General features: G+C 36.4%; 1 protein-coding gene across 1 annotated transcript in view; it reads right to left on the bottom strand.

Moving 5' to 3' along the window:
- Positions 1-21,254, bottom strand: part of LOC126815607 (T-complex protein 1 subunit eta) — a 29,573-nt gene extending 8,319 nt beyond the window's left edge. The window contains exons 1-6 of the mRNA XM_050541336.2: positions 21,119-21,254; positions 17,594-17,747; positions 17,070-17,176; positions 14,830-14,955; positions 8,086-8,138; positions 2,131-2,302 (exon numbers count right to left, since the gene is read on the bottom strand). Coding sequence (XP_050397293.1) covers positions 2,131-2,302; positions 8,086-8,138; positions 14,830-14,955; positions 17,070-17,176; positions 17,594-17,747; positions 21,119-21,124 — 618 coding nt within the window. The 5' untranslated portion in view covers positions 21,125-21,254. The remainder of the gene's footprint in view (positions 1-2,130; positions 2,303-8,085; positions 8,139-14,829; positions 14,956-17,069; positions 17,177-17,593; positions 17,748-21,118) is intronic.
- Positions 21,255-21,536: the final 282 nt, after the last annotated feature.

Below are 21,536 nucleotides of genomic sequence, written 5' to 3'. Positions count from 1 at the left end.
GAATTCCAGGGTGGAAACATCAGTTTAATTGTTTTAGTGTCCAGAAAACAAATTTTGATATGCGTCGGCTTACCCAAAATGAAAGGTTACGTGCCCTTGGCATGCTACAGATCGGCACAACACAGGCGGTTGTGGCGCGGACGATGAATGTTTCTCAGTCTGTCATAAGCAGGCTATGGTCCAGATACCGTGATACACAATCTGTACAGGACAGACCACGCTCAGGTCGACCAAGGGCGACAACTCAGGCCCAGGTTCGATTTATCCGTACCTTGGCCTTGAGAAATCGTGTCATCACAGCAAATCAGATCAGCGCTCGTCTTCAAACAGACACTGGTGTGAGAGTGAGTGGCCAGACGATTCGGAATCGACTGCATAGGGGTCACCTTCGCGCCCGACGTCCTCGCGTAATCCCTTGTTTGAGAGATCATCATATTCAGGCAAGACGTCGTTGGTGTAGGGATTGTCAACACTGGGATAATCGACGCTGGAGCAATGTGATGTTTTCAGATGAGTCAAGGTTCACTGTTGATTTTTTGGACAGACGTAGGAGGGTGTGGCGTCGTCGAAACGAGCGCTTCCAAGACGTTAACGTCATCAGACATGATCGATTTGGGGGTGGTTCTGTTATGGTGTGGGGAGGCATCACTGTTGCTGGAAGAACGGCTTTACATGTTGTTGCAGGGCGTGTTACAGGCCAGTACTACCGGGACAACATCTTGGCAGTCCATGTTGTGCCGTTCGCACGACGTCATGGCCGCCGTTTCATCTTCCAGGATGACAACGCAAGATGTCACAGGGCCAGGATCGTTACAGGTTACCTCCAACAACAGAACATCACCACATTACCTTGGCCAGCACTGAGTCCCGACCTCTCCCCCATCGAGCATGTCTGGGACATGCTTGGACAGAGGTTACGTCAACGTCAACAACGTCCTGCCAATGTCCAAGAACTTGCTGCTGCGTTGCAACAGGAATGGGACAATCTGGACCAAAATGACCTTAGACGTCTCATTAGGAGTATGCCACGTCGAATCAATGCTTGTTTGGCAAACAGAGGAGGATTTACCCGTTAATGACTTGGTTGTGATGCTGTGGTAACTTTGCTGTTTGACCCCGGGTATCATTTTACCCTTATAATGGTCAGTCTGTGCCTTACTTAGTCTAACGATCATTTGGAATAAATCGATGAATGTGAACTTCATTTCATTTTGTCATTTGTTTCTTCGTCAGTTTCATTAGGTGACTTTAATAACACTTAAAAATCAAATATCCCCTACTTTTTTTGAATAGTATAGTTCCCCATTGCTTTCTATCAAATTTAAAATTACTAACAATTTCTTTAATCTGGTACAGTGGTGTGTTTAAAGCAAGAAATTGGAACATTTAGGGATACCTAATATAATTATACAGTCCGTTCGACTACCTGCAAACTTATGCATTTGATACATGTAAATGCTGATATTGTGATCTTTATACCACAATAAATACATAAAAGTTATCTACTATATAGATGTTGAAACGGCGGACCAAGATGGAATGGTACCATTACTGTTGCAATTTGTGAAATCTGATCTCTCCTTGTAGTCCTCCCTAGGTCTCTCTCACTTCTCCCCATTTTACCTGCAGGGAGAAGTCACTTCTCCCTAAAACTTAATCATAGTTTGAGTCCTGTGCACTATGCTACCATTACAATATACATTATTCCAAACAATAATAATCATAAACACATGTTGGGCTGTCAAGCATATTGCCGGAATTAGAAGTTTCCGATCAATTCCAACCAATCATGAGTTTGATTTATGAAATGGAAGGGAGTTATCTCCCTTTGTGAATGTAAAAGTAGCATTTGCATATGACCATTTTCCTTGATTGGGAGACGGGTCGTGAAAAACAGGTTAGCTGACAAGTCAGATATATAGTGAAACCACAAATGTTAATTTCCCAGGAGTTTCAAGGAATAATCTTGTTTTTTCCAGGATTTTCCAGTACTGGAAATCACATAGTAATAAGATGACGAAATGAGACCAGGTATTATGGGTGGTAGATAAATGTCATCATAGAAATACACTATGTTATCTATTACATCATTTGGTCTCTAAATTTATTCAAAACCAAGAGAGAACATACCTCTAATGCTCCTCCTTGTACCTTTTTGATGCCTATCATATTTAACGGCAATAATTCATCTAGAATCATAACGGCATCAACAACCATTTTAGAGAAGAAATCTTTTTGTGCAGCAACCAATTTAGAACTTAATGATGTAGCGGCACAATTTTCCAATAATACTCGAAGTTCACTGAAAAATTTATAAATAATTTTCATGCACAATCCATGATGTTCAAAGATGTTTTATTCCAAATTCGTTTGTGAAGAAGATCAGGATTGGTAAGATGTTTTTTCATACATATCAACAACACAACCAAAGTAGTCATCATAAATTTGTTGCTTCCAAACTACATTTCTTAAATGAATACTTCAATTTAATACATAAATAATTTTCATACACAATCCAAATTCCAATTAGTTTTTTAACAAGATCAGAATTGGTTAGTTGTTTTTTTCATACATTATCAACAACACGGACCAAAGTAGTCATCATAACTTCTTGTTGCTTTTAAAACTATCATACACAATCCAAATTCCAATTAGTTTTTAAACAAGATCAGAATTGGTTAGTTGTTTTTTCATACAGTATCAACAACACGGACCAAAGTAGTCATCATAATTTCTTGTTGCTTTTAAAACTATCATACACAATCCAAATTCCAATTAGTTTTTAAACAAGATCAGAATTGGTTAGTTGTTTTTTCATACAGTATCAACAACACGGACCAAAGTAGTCATCATAATTTCTTGTTGCTTTTGAACTACAATTCCTATAGGAATACTTTAAATACAATGACAAAATGCAGTCGATTGTTGAAACACCTGTAAGTTTCACTGGATTCAATATTTTCTGGCCAAGAATGGGCTTTAAAATGTAACTTATCACTGGTCCCAATACTAAACATTCATACATTTATACCCCTGAACATTCAAACATTTATACCCCTGCTATTGACACAACTCGTCAAATGTACAGGGTATTTCATCGTCTCAGGTCAAAATAAAAACCCATTAGATCCAGAAACAGGCTGCCAAGCAATGAAACGTACACAGCTACGTCGTACGAGAAATCCACAACTGTTCATGAATAACCATGGTGCTTAAATTTAAAAATGAGTTCCCAGAAAAGTATTTATCGGGTGGTTATTTCCAATAAAAGTATGGCAATTTTGGTATATATGGAAAGTAGAGATATCCAATCTTACTAGAAAAATACTGGATTCCCCGAATAACACTCATGGAGCGTATACAGGACAAAAATGTAAGGGTTCCCCGACGATTAGGAATTTCTGAACGCGTGATGTCAAAGGTCACACGCGAACATTGAGCGCTTGATGTACAAGTTGATAAACTTTATGGAGAGTAAGACGTACAACACTTTGGGATAAAAATGACGGAAAAAGACGCGGGTAGTGGAAATCCGAGAATTTAATTAGGATTCGATATTTGTAATAAATAGTAAGCGATTAAAGACAACATCGTCTTATGTATGCAATATATTCTCCTCGGACTTACAAGATAGGTAAGTCACGTGACGTAAACATGACCTGGTTTGATCGAATTTTTATAGCAGGGCATTCCTTTGCAATTACAATGTTTGAGAAGGATTTGAAGCAAAATTATGACAAATTAATTAGTTCGAATATGTTTTTAGTCCATCTATACCATTAAATCACCCAGTTTGTATGCAGGACGGTATCTTTAAAGGCAATGGAAATTTAACTTGATCTTCAAGTGTTGTCAGAATACATTCAAAAATTAATATGCTGCTTTTTCTAATGAACTCAACACCTTCGTCTCGTGAACTGTAAAACTTCAAATTAAACAAAATAAAGATGCATTATTTGTTATGGTCTATCAGCATATTTAAACTGTACTTCATTTTAATCTGAAGATTAATCAGTCTCTTCCTATCAAACATCATTTAGACCTCTATAATATTCCGAAAAGCTAAAACAATCCCAAAATAAATTGATTACCGTACATTTATTGCATATTACCTTTTTGTAATGCATTGAGTAGTCAAACTTGATGTGGTGAAACTATACACCAAGATTCATCACTCTTAATAAATTAAAATTTTAGTTATCGTGTCCAAAGCATCGACCCGTAAAATTTATATCTTCGTCCAAAATCCATCAAGGTATTTGCCTAATACACAGCTACCCAAGTTAAGCAGAGTTATGTGTCCCGAAAAGGGTGACAGACCCATTTTAATAGTACCCTTAAATATGTTTAAAACTCTGCCATGTGATGACTTCACAATAAGTACAATACAGGTACTTATATTATTATTACAACACATTTATAGAGAACTCTTTCACATCACATGTTCAGGGGCACTTTATATAGTGACAATATAATCATAAAACCAAAATTATGGACATGTTAAAAGATGTATATACAGAGTCAGTAAAAAGCTTGTTTAAAGTTCCCAGAAAGTATTTTATCAGGTGGTTATTTCCAATAAAAGTATGGCAATTTTGTTATATATGGCAAGCAGAAATATCTAATCTTACTAGAACAATACTGGATTCCCTGATAAACACTCATGGAGCACATACAGGACAAAAATGTAAGTTAAATGAAATGAGATTTAACGTCCTACTATTCTGCTCCGAACTGGGCGAATGAAGACAGGCATACGCCATACAGTGTGCTATGAGGGAAATTTTGAGCGGACAGCAAAACGGTAAGGGTTTCCCTCATCGACAGCCTGATGATTAGGAATGTCTGCTTGCGTGACGTCAAAGGTTGCACGCTGAGAATGAGCGCTTGATGAACATGTTGATAAACTTAATGAAGAGTAAGACGTACAACACTTTCTGAGATAAAAATTACAGAAAAAGACATGGGCAGTGGATAATCCGAGAATTTAATTAGGCTTCGATATTTATGATAATGGATAGCGATTAAAGACAACATCGTCTTGTGTATGCAATGAATTCTTCTCCGACTTCGCACCCGTTGCTAGGTGGTTCGTCAGCGAGGTCACGTGACACAAACATGGCCTATTTTAATAGATTTTTTATAGCGGGGGCATTCCCTCGCGTTAACATTGTATTGAGACGGATATGAAGCAAAATTTTGATAGATTAATTAGTTTGAATATGTTTTTAGTTCAAATACATCATCAAATCACTCGGGAACGTATCTTTAAATTTGTTTCAAGTTGTATGATGACAGGCTGTGTATGCCTGATGTTTTACAAACTGAAGGCTTTTTATATTTGAAGACAAGATCAGAATTGGTTAGTTGTTTTTTCACACAGTATCAACAACACGGACCAAAGTAGTCATCATATTTTGTCTTAATACCAAATTTTACGATTGAAGTTCTAACAAGCCAACGTCCCCGCTGCAATCCCAAAATAAATAGATGACAGTAATTGCACATGAATCTTTTTGATAAGTATCAAGCAATCAAACTGATTATCTATACTTCGTCTAGTCAGAAAATGTTCACAATGGACCCGTCAAGGCTTTTGAAGTACCTAGTAGTAAACTCAACACTTAAGTTTCATCACTCTCCGTAAGTTAGAATCAAAGTTATCTTGTCCCAAAGCTCTGCTTAGGTTTAGCGAAAATGAAAATCATTGAACTCTGTCAAGACATTTATCTAATGAACAACTACACCAAAGGTAAAGCGACATTAGGTAAGAGCTAACAGTTCCCGCTATATTAGTTAAAACAATAGATAAGAGACAATATGCTAGATATCGGCAATACAATTATAGCCCAGCCTAGATTGGCATTACTACCTTAGTTACGATAATAAACAAAGTCTCAATTATCCATTTTAAGGTAAGCACATGGACCACAAAACATATTTAAATCTACTTGTAACAACTAACATGGACGAGAAATCTTCCTTTATTTGTTGAAAGCAGATTGTTTTCCCTCTGGTAAACTGGCTGGAGCTTAACCTTGCAATAACTAGACATTTGCAATGTTATTGCACAATTTTGCTTTTTTACGCCAGTTTTAGTAGAAATCATATAGAGAAGTGAGGTGGGTTTTCTGTGCAATAACGAGCACGTTGAGCAGGTGTCAATGTTACAAGTCATTTATAATTGAAATGGGGTTATGTCCTACAGGGCTAATGAAGACCGAAGTCATTTATAGCACGCTTCATTCATTAACAAGTTTAACACCTCGGCCTACGGCCTCTGTGGTTAAACCTATTAACTCATGAAAGCCGTGCCATAAATATAACTTATATCGCAGCCATCTGATGGCATAGAGAGTTGATTAGGGTCTTGGGTAAGTTGATGTCTAATAATCTATATAAGATTTCAGGCCTAAAGACCTGCAATAGGCGGATTTAGCTCTTGCATAATGCCTGTTTAAACATTCTACCTCCAAAGAGTTATGTTCCAAAGTCTTGACCAATCAAATTGCTTATCGCTACTTAGCCTAAGCAGAAAATTCTCATCGAACTTAGTCAAGGTATTGATATAATTGTCACAATCAAATATCATAGTTTTTCTTTTACATCCGAATTTATAAATATTTATGTTCACATCCTATTTGTCTGAGTTTGATCCCCCAAACTCAATTTTAATTGTCTAAGCTGTATCCCCCAAACTCATCTTGATTGTCAACTGCATCTGAGGCATGCAGCATGTGCACAATATGGCTATATAAGCAGATGTGGATGGCACATCAGAGACAGTCAGTCAGTCAGTCAGTCTTTTAGTAAGGTTCGTTCAGGCCGAATCAGATCGATTATGTAGGAGGGGGCCAATTTAACCTTTCTTCTTTGAATACATAACTGTAGTGAATATCGGACCATGTTTAATTAAATCAGAGGTACATTGGAACTGGGCCACGTTTGATTACGCCCAGTAGGTGAAACTTTTATGTGTGTAGATTATTGTTGGGCAACGTTTGATATGGAGCGGCGTTGGGGCCAAGTTTAGCCGTAGCTGATATCGTGAACAGAACATTTGAGATGATCCCAGAATAGGATCCACAGGCCTATAATTATCTCAACTGTGTTGTGGAGAACTGTGCGGTGTTTAAATGTTTTACGAATAACTTAAATCAGAATAGGTATTGCAGGCCTATGTTTAATGTTTTCGTTGGACGAATAATGTTTTTGTGAATTGATGGTTTGATTCCCACCGGAAGTGACCTATGGACATACTGAACTCTGAAAATTGATTGTTTTACTGATCTGATATAAATATATAAAGTATTAAATTATACTATTAATGCCATTTCGTTTTCTTTATGATTTTGAAGACGCAGCTGGGGGGTAGTTTGCACGAGTGGCAATTGGTCAGGTGCCAAATCGTGACAATAATAAATCTTTACTTGGAGTTTCATTACTCTCACTTAATTAAAACCAAAGTTATCATGTTCCTAAGTTTCAACCAATCAAATTGCTTACTGGGTTATCTCTGTTTAGCCTTTGTGGAAAATGAGCATGATCGAATTCTGTCAAGATACTCAACAGACACGTCAATCAGAAGGCAAGTTATTGTGTTCCAAAGTCTCAACCATCAGACTGAAGTCTACTTCGGCCTAAGCATAAAATGCGTTTCAAACTTTTGATGCAATGAAACTATACCCATAGTTTCATCAATCTTCGAACTCCAAGTTATTCACCTAATCAACATCTACACCAAGTTCGAATATTCTGCTTACCCTAAACAAAAAATGCTCATCTTCGAACTTCAGGGCATTAACCTAATAAACACCTACATCAAGTTTGAACATTCTACCTGAAGGAGAGTTATTGTGCCCCAAAAAATGCGACAGACGGATAGACCTATTTAATAGTCCCCCGCTTTGACAGACGGGGGACAAAAATACATTAAAGGTTAACAAATATTTGTTGAAATCATGCCTGTGCTTTACAAGATAACCACTACATTTACCTTTTCACAAAAGTAGCCTCATTCATAGTAAAAATCTTAGTGCTTTTTATCAGATTCAATGTGGTAATTGAATCATATCAATAACTTACTTTGGGTCATCTTTTTTAATCTTGACCGATATTTCTTTTATTTTCTGGACCATCTAAAACAAAGGAAATAACTGTCAGTAAAGTGTCCAACAAGTCTTGCCATTTAAAATGTCAATTACAAACAGGATTTAAATGATAAGACCATCAGGTAATATGGGTGGTAGATAAATGTCATCATAGAAATATACTATGTTATCTATTACATCATTTGGTCTCATAAATAAATTATATATCAAGTTTCAATTATACTGAAATTCACATTATACTTAAATTAAATAAAGCAACATCAGACTTGTTCAATAAACTGTGATACAAGTGTAATTCATCTTAAAAGAAATAGTACAACAATTCTGCTGTTGTATTACCAGATCATTTTAAATACCATTTGGTCTCAATTTATTGAACTACATTCACCAGCAAATGCTAATTTTCTGCACCAGACAATCGATTAGAAGACATACACTGGTTGCATTAATATCAGACTGTGACAACAAAATATAACACTTCCAATGTGGGAATATAAAAATTCCAAAAGTTAGGTCAACTATTAAAATGCAAGTATGTAGCTTCTCAAAATAATTATAGCAATGAATTTTTAAAAGCCAATAATTTCTATAACATAAAATATTTCTATCTTCAAGTAGTTACCATAAATATCATCTGACATGCCATTATTGAGCAAATTCTGTTAATAAATACCACCCAAGCAACACCACTAAAAATTTCTTTAAAATCCTTTCAGTAATTCAGCGACAGGAAAGTATTTTTCATTGTTCCACTCCAAAGGTTAACATACCTAATTTGAAGAAGTCCGAATAATCTTCACTTTCAAATTTTAACAGTTAATAATTACCAGCATACAAATATAGACAAGATCAGAATTGGTTAGTTGTTTTTTCATACAGTATCAACAACACGGACCAAAGTAGTCATCACATCTCATCACTATGAAAACCAAATGTCCTTTACTGAAATCTATGATGCATTTTAGGTTTCGAAAATGTCTGAGAAAAAACAAATCTGTCACAATGTTTCTAATTGCCAGCGTAGAAATACTGTCTACCTTCCAACTAGCTCCCTATGTTAAATACAACATGTGGGAGAGAGAAAACATGCTTTTCTTCAAAGCAAATTATCAAACATAACAGACCGAAAATTGGTTGAAACATGTAACCAGCAGCTACCAGGCAAGATACACCCACATTTTGCAAGAGATCGATAGAGAACAAGCTAAAAACAAATGCGATTTTTTGTTGTACAATCGGGAGCGATAATCCAGAAAGTTATGGCCTGAAATATCAAAAAGGATTGAGATCTTTAAGTTTCATCAGAATCAGATAAAAATTGTGACCTCTAGAGGGTCCACAACCTTCGTATTACACACTTCAACACAATTTGCGTACAGAGTAGTGTTGTCACGATCACAAAATTCTTGAATCGGTTAATCGGCCAGCCAAAAATCGTATTGGTGCCGATTAATCGGATGCCGTATAAATTCTATAATGGCAATGTCTGTACTGCGCTCCGAGGTTATTTTTCTTGTGATTTTTTGTTAATAAGTAAATTATACCAGCGGCTGCCAGGCAGGATACACCCACATTTTCGAGAGATGGATAGAGAACAAGCTAACAAGAAAGTGATTTTTCCTACAATCAAGGGCCATAATTCAGGAAATTACAATTCGATATGCGCATATATCGAAAGGAACTGAGATCTTTGTGTTATAAACTTACATTTCAAGTTTCAACAAAATCGGTTAAAAATTGTGACCTCTATAGGGTCCACAACCTTAATATACCATATTTTTACGCTATTTGAGAACGAACTGCGGCCATTTTGTCTGTCAATTTTGGGGCGATTTTCACAAAATTCAAACTCAACTGTCCTTAGGGTGGAACGGTAATATAATATAACGGTTTTTTAAATCGGATAAAAATTATGACCTCTAATGGGTCCACAAGCTAAAAACATGATTTTTCGTACAATCAGGGGCCATAATTCAGGAAGTTACGGTCCGATATGGGCAAATATTGAAAGGAACCGAGATCTTTGGGTTATAAACTTATATTTCAAGTTTCAACAAAATCGGATAAAAATTGTGACCTCTATAGGGCCCCACAACCTTGATATACCATATTTTTACGCTATTTGAGAATGAACGGCGGCCATTTTGTCTGTCAATTTTGTCGTCCTTAGGGTGTAACGGTGATATAATAATACGTTTTTTTAAATCGAATAAAAATTATGACCTCTATAGGGTCCATAAGCTAAAAAAGTGATTTTTCGTACAAACAGGGGCCATAATCCATGAAGTTTCGATCCGATACATGCCAATATCGAAAGCAGCCGAGATCTTTTGGGGATAAACCTATATTTCAAGTTTCGTCGAAATCGGATAAGAATTGTGACCTGTAGAGAGTCAACAAATAATTGTGGACGGACGGACGGACAGGGGCGACGGCATAATACGTCCACATGAAAATGTGGGCGTATAAAAATGGCGCGTGAACACTGAATAGCTGATAGTATATCAATGTAGTACATTTCGTTGAGTTTGTCCTAAATAGATGTTGGAATAAATTGTTTAAATTGGTAATAAACAACATTTACTAAGTCATTAGTTTTGATATTTAATTACGCGATTGAGGTTAATTTGAGCTGAGTAAGACATTCCCATGTTCTGACTTATCCCACAGCTTTAACTACTAATTACAAGAGCATCGCTACCGCTGCAATATACGTCCACATTCCTGCTTTGATTGATATGGTACTTTTTAAAACTAGAAATGGGCGTGGCTCTGCCCCTGGGGGTCGGGCATGCACCAAAAACAATAGGGATCTTCCTTGGGGTATAAGGAATAAGTATACCAAGTTTGAAGAAAATCCAGTAAGAATTGCGCCCTGTAGGCGACACAAAGACACACGAAAAGAAAATGGGAAATGGGCGTGGCTCTGCCCCTGGGGGTTGGGCATGTACCCCAAACGATAGGGATGTTCCTTAGGGTACAAAGAATGTGTATGCAAGATTATAAGTTAAGAAATGTGGCCTGTAGACGACAAACAAACAAATACTAGAAATGGGCGTGGCTCTGCCCCTGGGGGTCGGGCATGCACCAAAAACAATAGGGATCTTCCTTGGGGTATAAGGAATAAGTATACCAAGTTTGAAGAAAATCCAGTAAGAATTGCGCCCTGTAGGCGACACAAAGACACACGAAAAGAAAATGGGCGTGGCTCTGCCCCTGGGGGTTGGGCATGCACCCCAAACGATAGGGATGTTCCTTAGGGTACAAAGAATGTGTATGCAAAGTTTCAAGATTATTAGTTAAGAAATGTGGCCTGTAGACGACAAACAAACAAATACTAGAAATGGGCGTGGCTCTGCCCCGGGGGGTCGGGCATGCACCAAAAACAATAGGGATCTTCCTTGGGGTATAAGGAATAAGTATACCAAGTTTGAAGAAAATCCATGAAGAATTGCGCCCTGTAGGCGAACCACAGACACACACACACACACACACACACACATACATACACACACACACACACACAGACAGACAGGGGCGACGGCATAATACGTTCACATTATGAATGTGGACGTATAAAAAATCCAATACTGGCAATAGATTACAATTCTGTAGTACAACAATTCCTGTACATAATATTTTAACATATATAGCGATAATCATATTGACGAAAAACAACAAGAGAAGCCGCGGAAGACAGCACAAATAGAAAAGAACACGTATCATTTAAAAAGATGGCAATATATGCCGAGGGGGGCGAATAGAAGTGACTCGTACACAGGATAGAGGAGTCTCGTACACAGTAACGGCACATTCTGATTGTGAATTAAATAATAAATTACAGCTGGATTTAAAATCAATTTATATTGGAGCAGTGTTTTCTTCTTTATAAAACGGTATTTTATTAAAATTACATTGGCAGTTATCACTCATAAAAAGGCATAGCCAACTTCCCTGTCTCGTGCGGCATGCATTCAGTCCATGTATTATAATGCCCATGATTATCATGTCTGTTATAGTCCGTTGTTGACAGCTATTTAGCGCCAAAATCAACCATTTTACACATTTCATAGTAAGATATACCTAATATGATAGGCGAAGAATTCCATGCGACATGGAGATCGTGCCACTGTAAATGGGAATTTCTGTATAGAGTCTCAAACAACGTACTTACGTAGGGCCCTACTTTCTATATGGTTTTAATAGGCAGCAATTCAGCAGTGTGTTTAGCAGACAGTAAAAGTCAAACATTATATGTAATTGTATAAATATAAATTGGATGAAACGACCACCGATTTTTCAAAATGTGAATCGGTTTGAGCTAGAAACCGAATCGACTACGACTAAACCGATTAATAGTGAAAACCCTAGTACAGAGCGACCATTTTGTCCGGCAGTTTCATTTTGATTTTCCCGAAATTTGAATTCAACCTTCATTATGGTGGAATGGTGATGTATTTAAACGGTTTTTAAAACCGGAAAAAAATTGTGACCTCTGGAGAATCTGCAAGCTAAAAATGAGATTTTTCGAACAATCAGGGGCCATAATACAGGAAGTTAACTTTGGGTATCGCGATTTTCAAAAGGAACCAGATCTTAGTGTGTAACGGTGATATATTCACATGTTTTTTTTTTAAATCTGATAAAAATTGTGACCACAAGCTAAAAACATGTTTTGTAAAATCAAGGGCCATAATTCTGGAAGTTACGATCCGATATGCGTGAATATTGAAAGGAACCAAGATCTTTGGGTTATAAACTCGAATTTCAAGTTTCTTCAAAATCGGATCAAAATTGTGACCTCTAGAGCCAGTAAAGGGTCCACAACCCTGATACACAATATTTTGACACTATTTGCGAACAAGGGGCGACCATTTTGTCCGTCAGTTTCAGGCCGATTTTTTACGAAATTCGAACTCAATCATTAGGAGGTAACGGTGATATATTCAAAAAATTTTTAAATCGGATAAAAATTGTGACCTCTATAGGGTCCACAAGCTAAAAACACAATTTTTTGTACAATCATTGTCCGATATGCATGAATATCGAAAGGAACCGAGATCTGTGGGTTACATACATTTCAAGCTTAAACCAAATCGGATAAAATTTGTGACCTCTACACTGTTCACAGGCTAAAAACTTGATTTTTCATACAATCAGGAACCGAGATCTTAGGGTGATAAACCTATATTTCAAGTTTCATTGAAATCGGATAAAAATTGTGACCTGTAGAGTGTTCACAAACAATTGTGGACGGACGGGGGCGATAACAATATATGTCCACATGAAATGTGGGTGTATAAAAATAGATATATTAAAAGTGAGTTTATTAATATTAAATAAATGAATTGAACGTAAGTTGTTCTACTGAAATACTTGAACTTCAGTTGATTTCTCAAAACAGTTTTTTCTAGAGTTACCAATTTTAGTCACGCTATATCTCTGAAAGTTATGGTCAGATTTTCTTGAAACTTGGAATATAACTTCCTACATAATAACTTTGTGCAATAGGAAAATTTTTATTGAAATCTGCAAAATAGTTCCCGATACATTGTTGCCATAGCAACTGTGACATGTGAAAGAATTTTGAAGTTAACATTAAAATGTGTATAACTTGCTTTCTAATTATTATTTTGTACTGAAACTTGCCTATTGCATGTCAGTAACCTCTCTGCTTATTTTTAAAACATTCTGTTGAATAGTTTCTGAGAAACTGGATGACTAAAATTATACCCAGAAATCCAAGATGGACACCGTTTCCATGGCAACAGGTACCCCACAGGAAAATTTTTCAGACATTTTTTTATTACTCAATGGATGTAAGAATTATCATTTGAAAAGCAAAATCCATGTATTAAAAAGATAGGTTGCAGGGCAACGAAACATACGCCCACAGCAGCTAAATCGTCCGGGCAGTCTTACTTATTTCGGTAATGAAACATTTATAATACAAAAAAAAAATGATTAAGAGTAACAACTCATTAAGTAATTATCAGAAAATCATTAGAATTTGTTATGTTTTTAAAAAGTTCTGACCCATGCTAACGTTTAGTATACAAAATATTTAATATGGATTTTGCTGTTCAAGTTATCAAAATACTTGTTCATTTCAAGACCTTAGACGCTGTGTATCAATCTGAAGTCAATCGGATGATAACTTTAGCCTCTAGAGCGTCACAAGATTTTTCAAAGTTATCAAGGGCCATAACTTTGGCAGTAATTATCGGAAATCATTGAAAATCAATAGGATACTTTGTCTCATGACCTCAAACAATGCGTATAAATTTAAAGTGAATCAGATATTAGCTTTAGCCCCTAGAGCATCCACAAGATTTTTTGAAGTGATCAAGGGATATAACTCTGGCAGTAATTATCTGAAATCGCTGAAAATCAATAGGATTCTTCGTCACATGACCTTAAACACTGTGTATAAATTTAAAGTCAATCATATATTAACTTTAGCCTCTAGAGCCTCCAAAGATTTTTCAAAACGATCAATGGCTAGAACTCGGGCAGTAATTATCGAAAATCGCTGAAAATAAATAGGCTTCTTCGTCTCATGACCTTAAACACTGTGTCCATCTCTGCAAAATGTGAGCGTATCTTACATGGCAACCACCTGTTTGTAATATAGTTGAATGTTTTAACAATGAAGATAAATTATGGTAGGGAAAGCACCAAACTGTTGAAAATATTTTTCAAGTAGTAAATAGTTTACCAAACATCCTGCTTTTCTAAATGCTCTAATGATGATTTGTGGATGAACATGTTCCTCTATGTAGGGTTTTGCTTCTTTCAGGAATTCACCGGCTAAAAGAACAACACTAGTCGTACCATCACCAACCTTAAGACAGAAGCATTAGTTTTACATCAATCATTTTTTAAATTGACAGTTAACAGTTTTCAAAAACATGATGCAAGTGGCATTTTTTCTGATTTAAGAGCAGTGTTTGCAAGGAAAGGTAATTGATTTATTGATGAAATATAACAAAAGAAATGGAGTTTAACATCTACCGTACTGTTCTTCTCCGAGTGGACATACAGTGTGCTATAAGAGAAATTTTGCCTGGACAGTGGTGCTCTGGCCTACTCATAAAACTGAAGTCCAAATGCCAAGGGTTCTTTTATGTGCACGCCATTGAGTACACAAGACTTCGGTTTTTAGTCCTTTCTGAACCACTATATGTTCTCCCTTGGCAGACCTTCTGTCCTGCACCAGAGACAACGGGGAACCACGGTAGAAAATTCTGATGGTCTCTCTCTCTCTCGGCCAACGCTGGGATCGAACATGGGACCGTCTGATTAACGAGCCAATGTCTTACTCACTGAGCCAATGTCTTACTCACTGAGCCACCACAGCTCAGAAACATAACAGACCCCTGGATGGATTGAGTAATAATGGGATTGGATAGTTGGATAATTCAAACATATTTAGGAATTGCTCAGTTTGTCATAAAAGCCTGAAACTGCATGTGCAAACTCAATTGGGAGGGAGAGAAATGAAATGGGGATTTAACTCTTACTTTTCTGCATCGACGAAGATTTTAAAGATAGGTTGCCAGGCAACGAAACATACGCCCACAACAGCTAAATCGTCCGGGCAGTCAACAAGAGTTGTGGCATATTTTTACTTTTTTCGGTAATGAAACATTTATAATACACTAAAATCTGATTAAGAGCAACAACTCATGAAGTAATTATCAGAAAAATCATTAGAATTTGTTTGTTTGTATAAAGTTCTGCCCCATGCTAACGTTTTGTATACAAAACTTTAATATCATGGATTTAGCTGTTCAAGACATAAAAATCCATTGAAAATCAATATACTTGTTCGTCTCAAGATCTTAAACTCTGGATCAATCTGAAGTCAATCGGATGATAACTTTAGAGAGAGAGAGAAATTGGGTTTAACGTCCACACTCGACACAAACCAGGTCATTTCGGGACTAACATATGGTTTTAATTTTATTTCAATAATTCGCTTGCGCGTAGGGGTCTTTAGCAGTGGGAGGAAACCGGAGGACCCGGAGAAAACCCACGAGGTTGTGATAACTTTAGCCTTTAGAGCGTCACAAAGTAAACAAGGGCCATTACTTTGGCAGTAATTATCGGAAATCATTGAAAATCAATAGGATTCTTTGTCTCATGACCTTAAACACTGTATAAATTAAAAGTCAATCGGATATTAACTTTGGCCTTTAGAGCGTCCACAAGATTTTTTGAAGTGATCACGGGCCATAACTCTTGCAGTAATTATCGGAAATCATTGAAAATCAATAGGATTCTTCATCTCATGACCTTAAACACTGTGTATAACTTTAAAGTCAACCGGATATTAACTTCGGTGTATAGAGCGTCCACAAGATTTTTTGAAGTGATCAAGGGCCATAACTGGCAGTAATTAACAGAAATCGCTGAAAATCAATAGGCTTCTTCATCTCATGACCTAAAACACTGTATAAATTTTAGGTCAATCGGATATTAACTTTGGCCTCTAGAGCATCCACAAGATTTTTCAAAGTGATCAAGGGCCATAACTCTGACAATAATTATCGGAAATCGCTGAAAATCAAAAGCTTCTTCGTCTCAAGACCTTAAACATTGTATAAATTTAAAGTCAATCAGATATTAACTTTGGCCTCTAGAGGGTCCACAAGCAATTGTGGACGCCGGACCGACGGACGACGACAATATACGACCACATTTCAATGTGGGCGTATAAAAACCGATGAGCATGTGCCTGGTCTACTCTTTATTTTGAATTCCAACAGTCAAAGGTTCTTTTACATTCACAACAAAAAAACATGACATCAGTACCATTATTACATCACCAATAGCTGCGCCCATACCTGGGTCAACACTTGCAGACAGACTTTAATTATTCCCTCAGAAATTGCTATGCAAATATGTACTATCAATTATTCACTGTACAATTTTATCTCTTATTGATTAACTTACTTCAGCATCTTGAGACTTGGCAATATCAACTAATGTTTTAGCTGCTGGGTGCACAATATCTAAAGTCTTCAATATGGTTGCCCCATCATTTGATATAGTTGCTTTTCCTGCAAATACAAATATTTACAAAATACAAATAAATTTAAAGGCTGTGTAAAACATCAATACCTCTTTGCGTCATATGCAGTCTATTTTCTATTAAATTTGTATTTTTTATAATATTTTCCTGGAGCCTTATTCCGACAAAGTTGAATTATTGGGCAATGGAATCAGCTTTCTTGGAAACCGTATGATCACTCAAAATTGCCAGCTGGAATGGTGTTCCAATCCAACACATCCTACAGCCCGGCACAAAGATGAAGATAAAATTATTTCTAATAACTACAGGGACCACAGTCTTGCAAAATGGTTGGAAATAAGATCTTATAAACCATTTGGTCATCTGTAAATTGAATGTACCTCTGCAATGGTAAAATGCACACAACATCCAGATTATTGTAAGAAGCATATTACAGTAAATGTACCTCCGGTTTCAACAATAAGTTTATCCATTCCTCTTGGACCCAGTGTAGTTCGCACAGCATCTGCAATGGCTTGACAGGCATTGACATTGCTGATAATTTGAGGGGTACCCTGGGATGTATCTGTGCCCTCTTTTAACAGAATAATTGGTGGTTGCTAAAATTTTAAAAAATAATGGCAATAGATTAATAATAAAAACAAGCAAACAGTGAGTCTGATGTCCCCTGCCGAAATCCTCAAATAAATAGACACATATTAATGAATCACACATCTATTTTTTTCAAAAGTATCAAGCAATCAAACTGATTATCAACTATACACTAAGTTTCATCACTATCAGATAGAATCAAAGTTTTTTATTCGTTGGGATATTCAATTTTAAATTCAGTTTGAGGTAGGATTATAATATGCTTAATTGTAGTTGGATGTAGCAGAAATAATATAAATGACATAATCATCGTTTTGATGAAAAATATTGTCAATTTTGTTTACTGATGCCCGATGTGATTTGCGTTGGGCTTTGCACCATCTCTCATCTCGAAACGTAGAGGGTTGAGAGATGAGGTTTGTTACTTTATTTACTATTTAGCCATACTTCCGTTCGACATGCGCAGTTGTCCAATTCTCGCGAGATCTCAAGCCCATGGGGACCGAAGAATATGTTGACGGCTAGTGTGTTTACTAAAATGATGTTTCGGGCGTAATTGGAAGCGAATTTGACTCTTTTCTAGCAGGGTTAGGGTTAGGGTAAAATAAAATTCATCGGGAGACGGTAAAATAAAATTTGTCGTGAGACGGTAAAATAGTTGAACTGACCGATGGCAATTAATGTCAGACGGTAAAATAGGCCACGAGTTGAAATAGCCAGCATCATTGCCAAAGCGAAAACCGCCAAGTCCAGGAATCAGACAACTGCGCTGTCAAACGGAAGTGACGGCTAAATAGTACATAAAAGTAAAGAACCGTCGGACGGCTGAATATCCACTGCATTATCTATATTAGTGCACCTGCGAAGGTTTAGCCTTAGCCGGATGGACTCTTCTATGTCAATGTGGATAGTGCCAATTGCTGAGAAAAAATAACACTCAAATCGAGGATTCAACTAGGTATAGGCAGTGGCTAAGACAAAGCAGTGAAATGTGCAACGTCGTCACTAATTGTAGAAAAAATGGTCATCTTTCCATGATCATCACTAAAAAACTATTGCATAAATTTTGAAATAAATTACACCCTTTCAATCGTCTTTTCTTTCTCTTTTTCATTGATACCCAATTTATATATTTATTCCAAGAAAAACAGCTAAATAAGCAACTTTAAAATGGCCCGTTTTAGCCGCAAGACCTAAATCCACGTCAGATTTGACGTCATCTTTGGGTTGAGCAAAGTACGGGTTCTAAAATTTCGTAAAGCGCTCTCTTGCACATTCTCAATGAAAAATGTATTGGCTACCATATTCTAGCATGTCTGTAGAGCTTTTACCACATACCACATTGTCCGGGAGTTGGATACAAAGAAATTTGAAAATTTTAAGTAGTTTATAAAACCCCAAACTTCAGCAGTAAAATAAGCATAGAACCCATCAAAATAATACAGAAAAACTAGGTACCAAAATGTTCGTTGTGATCTCTAGATTTTATATTAATTCAGTTTCTCCCGGCGCCTTTGATTCCAAGGTAGTGCCGGAGCTTTGAAACTGGGGTATGCTAGTGACGTAAGTGGTCAAAATGGCGGGATGTGATCTCAAGAAAATAGCTGTACGGTCAATCGGGTTTTCTTTGGCCATTATTACGCTTAGATTGAAAATTATACGACTGCGCAATGGAATAAAAACCGAAGTTCTGATTAAAAAAAAGGAATACCGATATATATTAGTTTGAGACGTGTTCATTTAGCGTGAATTTCAAATGCCGGATGTAAACATTCTTATTCTTTACTTTAGACTCGATTATCACGCGTTTGTTACTGGTATAGGAAAACCAGCCATGACGTTCAGGTCTCAAGTGTATTTTTAGTAACACAAGTAGAGAATAACTTCATTAGCCAATCAAATTTAAGGAGGAAATGCTGCGTGGACCTGGGTGAATCTCAATCTGACAGACGAATTTATGACAACTTATTGACATTGTTGGGTTAGTTTCGGCAATAAACTTGTCAATATTAATATTGTGATTATTTTTACAGATTTTTCTTAAAATTTTGCGCGAGAAACGAACCGCTCGCGTAAATGTAGACATCGCATTTCAAACAATACATTGATCAGTATTGTTGAAATTGAACGAATATAAAAAAAACTAAAAGTGATATTTTAAAGATAAAAACTTGTTCATAACTCTTTACCTAGTTTAAATAGGGCAAAATAGACTATTCCAGTGGATTCAGCAGCCCATTTTACCCTAAGGTAGAAATTTTCAGCCAGTTTGAAATTTTTGATTTTTTTGTCATTTTTTTTATTTTTGGCTTCCGCGGAGCAAAATAGTGCTCGGAGCCATTTTCTGGGCCTGATATCTTTCTTTGGAGGCTTTTCAAAGCTGTCAAAAGAATTGGGGCAACTGTGGGGGCCATTGTCAGCTGATATATGAAAGGAAATACCTGTGGTACACTTAGAATTTATTTTATGGAAGGGTCAAATGGCTCCAGAAGCCGATTTTGTCTTGGGCATCGGCTAAAAAAAGCCATTTTGAAGGGTCAATAGTTTAAAAAGAAGTGAAGTCACACGCTTTTCCTTGCATTTATTCCAACTAGGCAGCAGGTACTCAATGTTAAAGAAGTTTCAGGAGTGTATAAAGCTTAGCTTTTGATATATTGGGGGTCAAAAACCACTTTTCGTGCCATGTCCGAGGTTGGTGGGTACCCCAAATCCTGTAACTGGCCATATCTCAGAAACTACTGGAGATAATCAGTTGACATTTTCAGGGTGTTTTTATCTTAGCGAAATGAAACTATTAATACCAAAGGCAAAATTATGTGTTTTTATTTACTTTAAAAATTTGCTTGCCTATACCTAATTAAACGGTCAGGTTTGGTTCCTTTTCGGTTGTATACTGTATACTATTATCACTTAGCCTTGTACTTTTTGTTGGGCTATGCCATGCCTAGATTTTATAATGTTACTATGGATTCGGTCGGGATATATGTATTAATATTATGTTCAGACTAGGCTAGGGCCTACTGACTGGGTATTCCGATAATATAGAACATGACTTACCGGACAGGATAACATATAAAGAGACAATGGAATTTATTTACGTTTAATATCTGTAATATTGTGTTCGGAAACTAACAAATTAAATAATTTTGTTCTACTCAAAAAATCGTCGAATTTTTCTAGAACATTCCACATGTTAGATATGATATGCCGGTACAAAATGGGTATTAATTAAATAGTAGATTTGCACATAAAAGTAAAATAAATTGCAATGACAGCAGTTGCATCATTCTAGTTTTTCCTTTTGCTTTCATGGTGACTCTTCTTTAACAATTAGTAACGGATTGGTGCGATTAAAATAATACTAATCGCACAAACTCACCATCATCTTGACGCCGGAATTAATGTGTTCTAGAGAGTTCTACAGGGGGAGATAATTCACCCTTTTTTTGAAGTTGTTAGACCACTCTTTTTTATTTGCATGGTAAATTTCAAATGACTGAAATGGGGTTCAGCGCCTTACTTTTCTGCACTCACAGTTTAAGTCTATACTGAAATTGAATTATATAAAATATAGTATTGATTGTTTATTTAATGATTTGACTACACAATGTAGATAACTCCGAATGAAATGATATAATATCAAACAAGCACAAATAAAATTACATTAAATTTATTTGAATATATTTTAGTTAAAGGACAATATTGGTGTCAGTCATTATCACATATGAAATATAATTTTAACACAACAAGGTTACAACAAACGGAAGTGACGAACGCAAAAGGAAAACACGAGTTAT

This window comes from Patella vulgata, chromosome 3, assembly GCF_932274485.2.
Source record: "Patella vulgata chromosome 3, xgPatVulg1.2, whole genome shotgun sequence".
Lineage (NCBI taxonomy): Eukaryota > Metazoa > Mollusca > Gastropoda > Patellidae > Patella > Patella vulgata.
The sequence above is the reverse complement of the archived record's forward strand: the minus strand, read 5'-3'. Positions and strand labels throughout refer to the sequence as shown.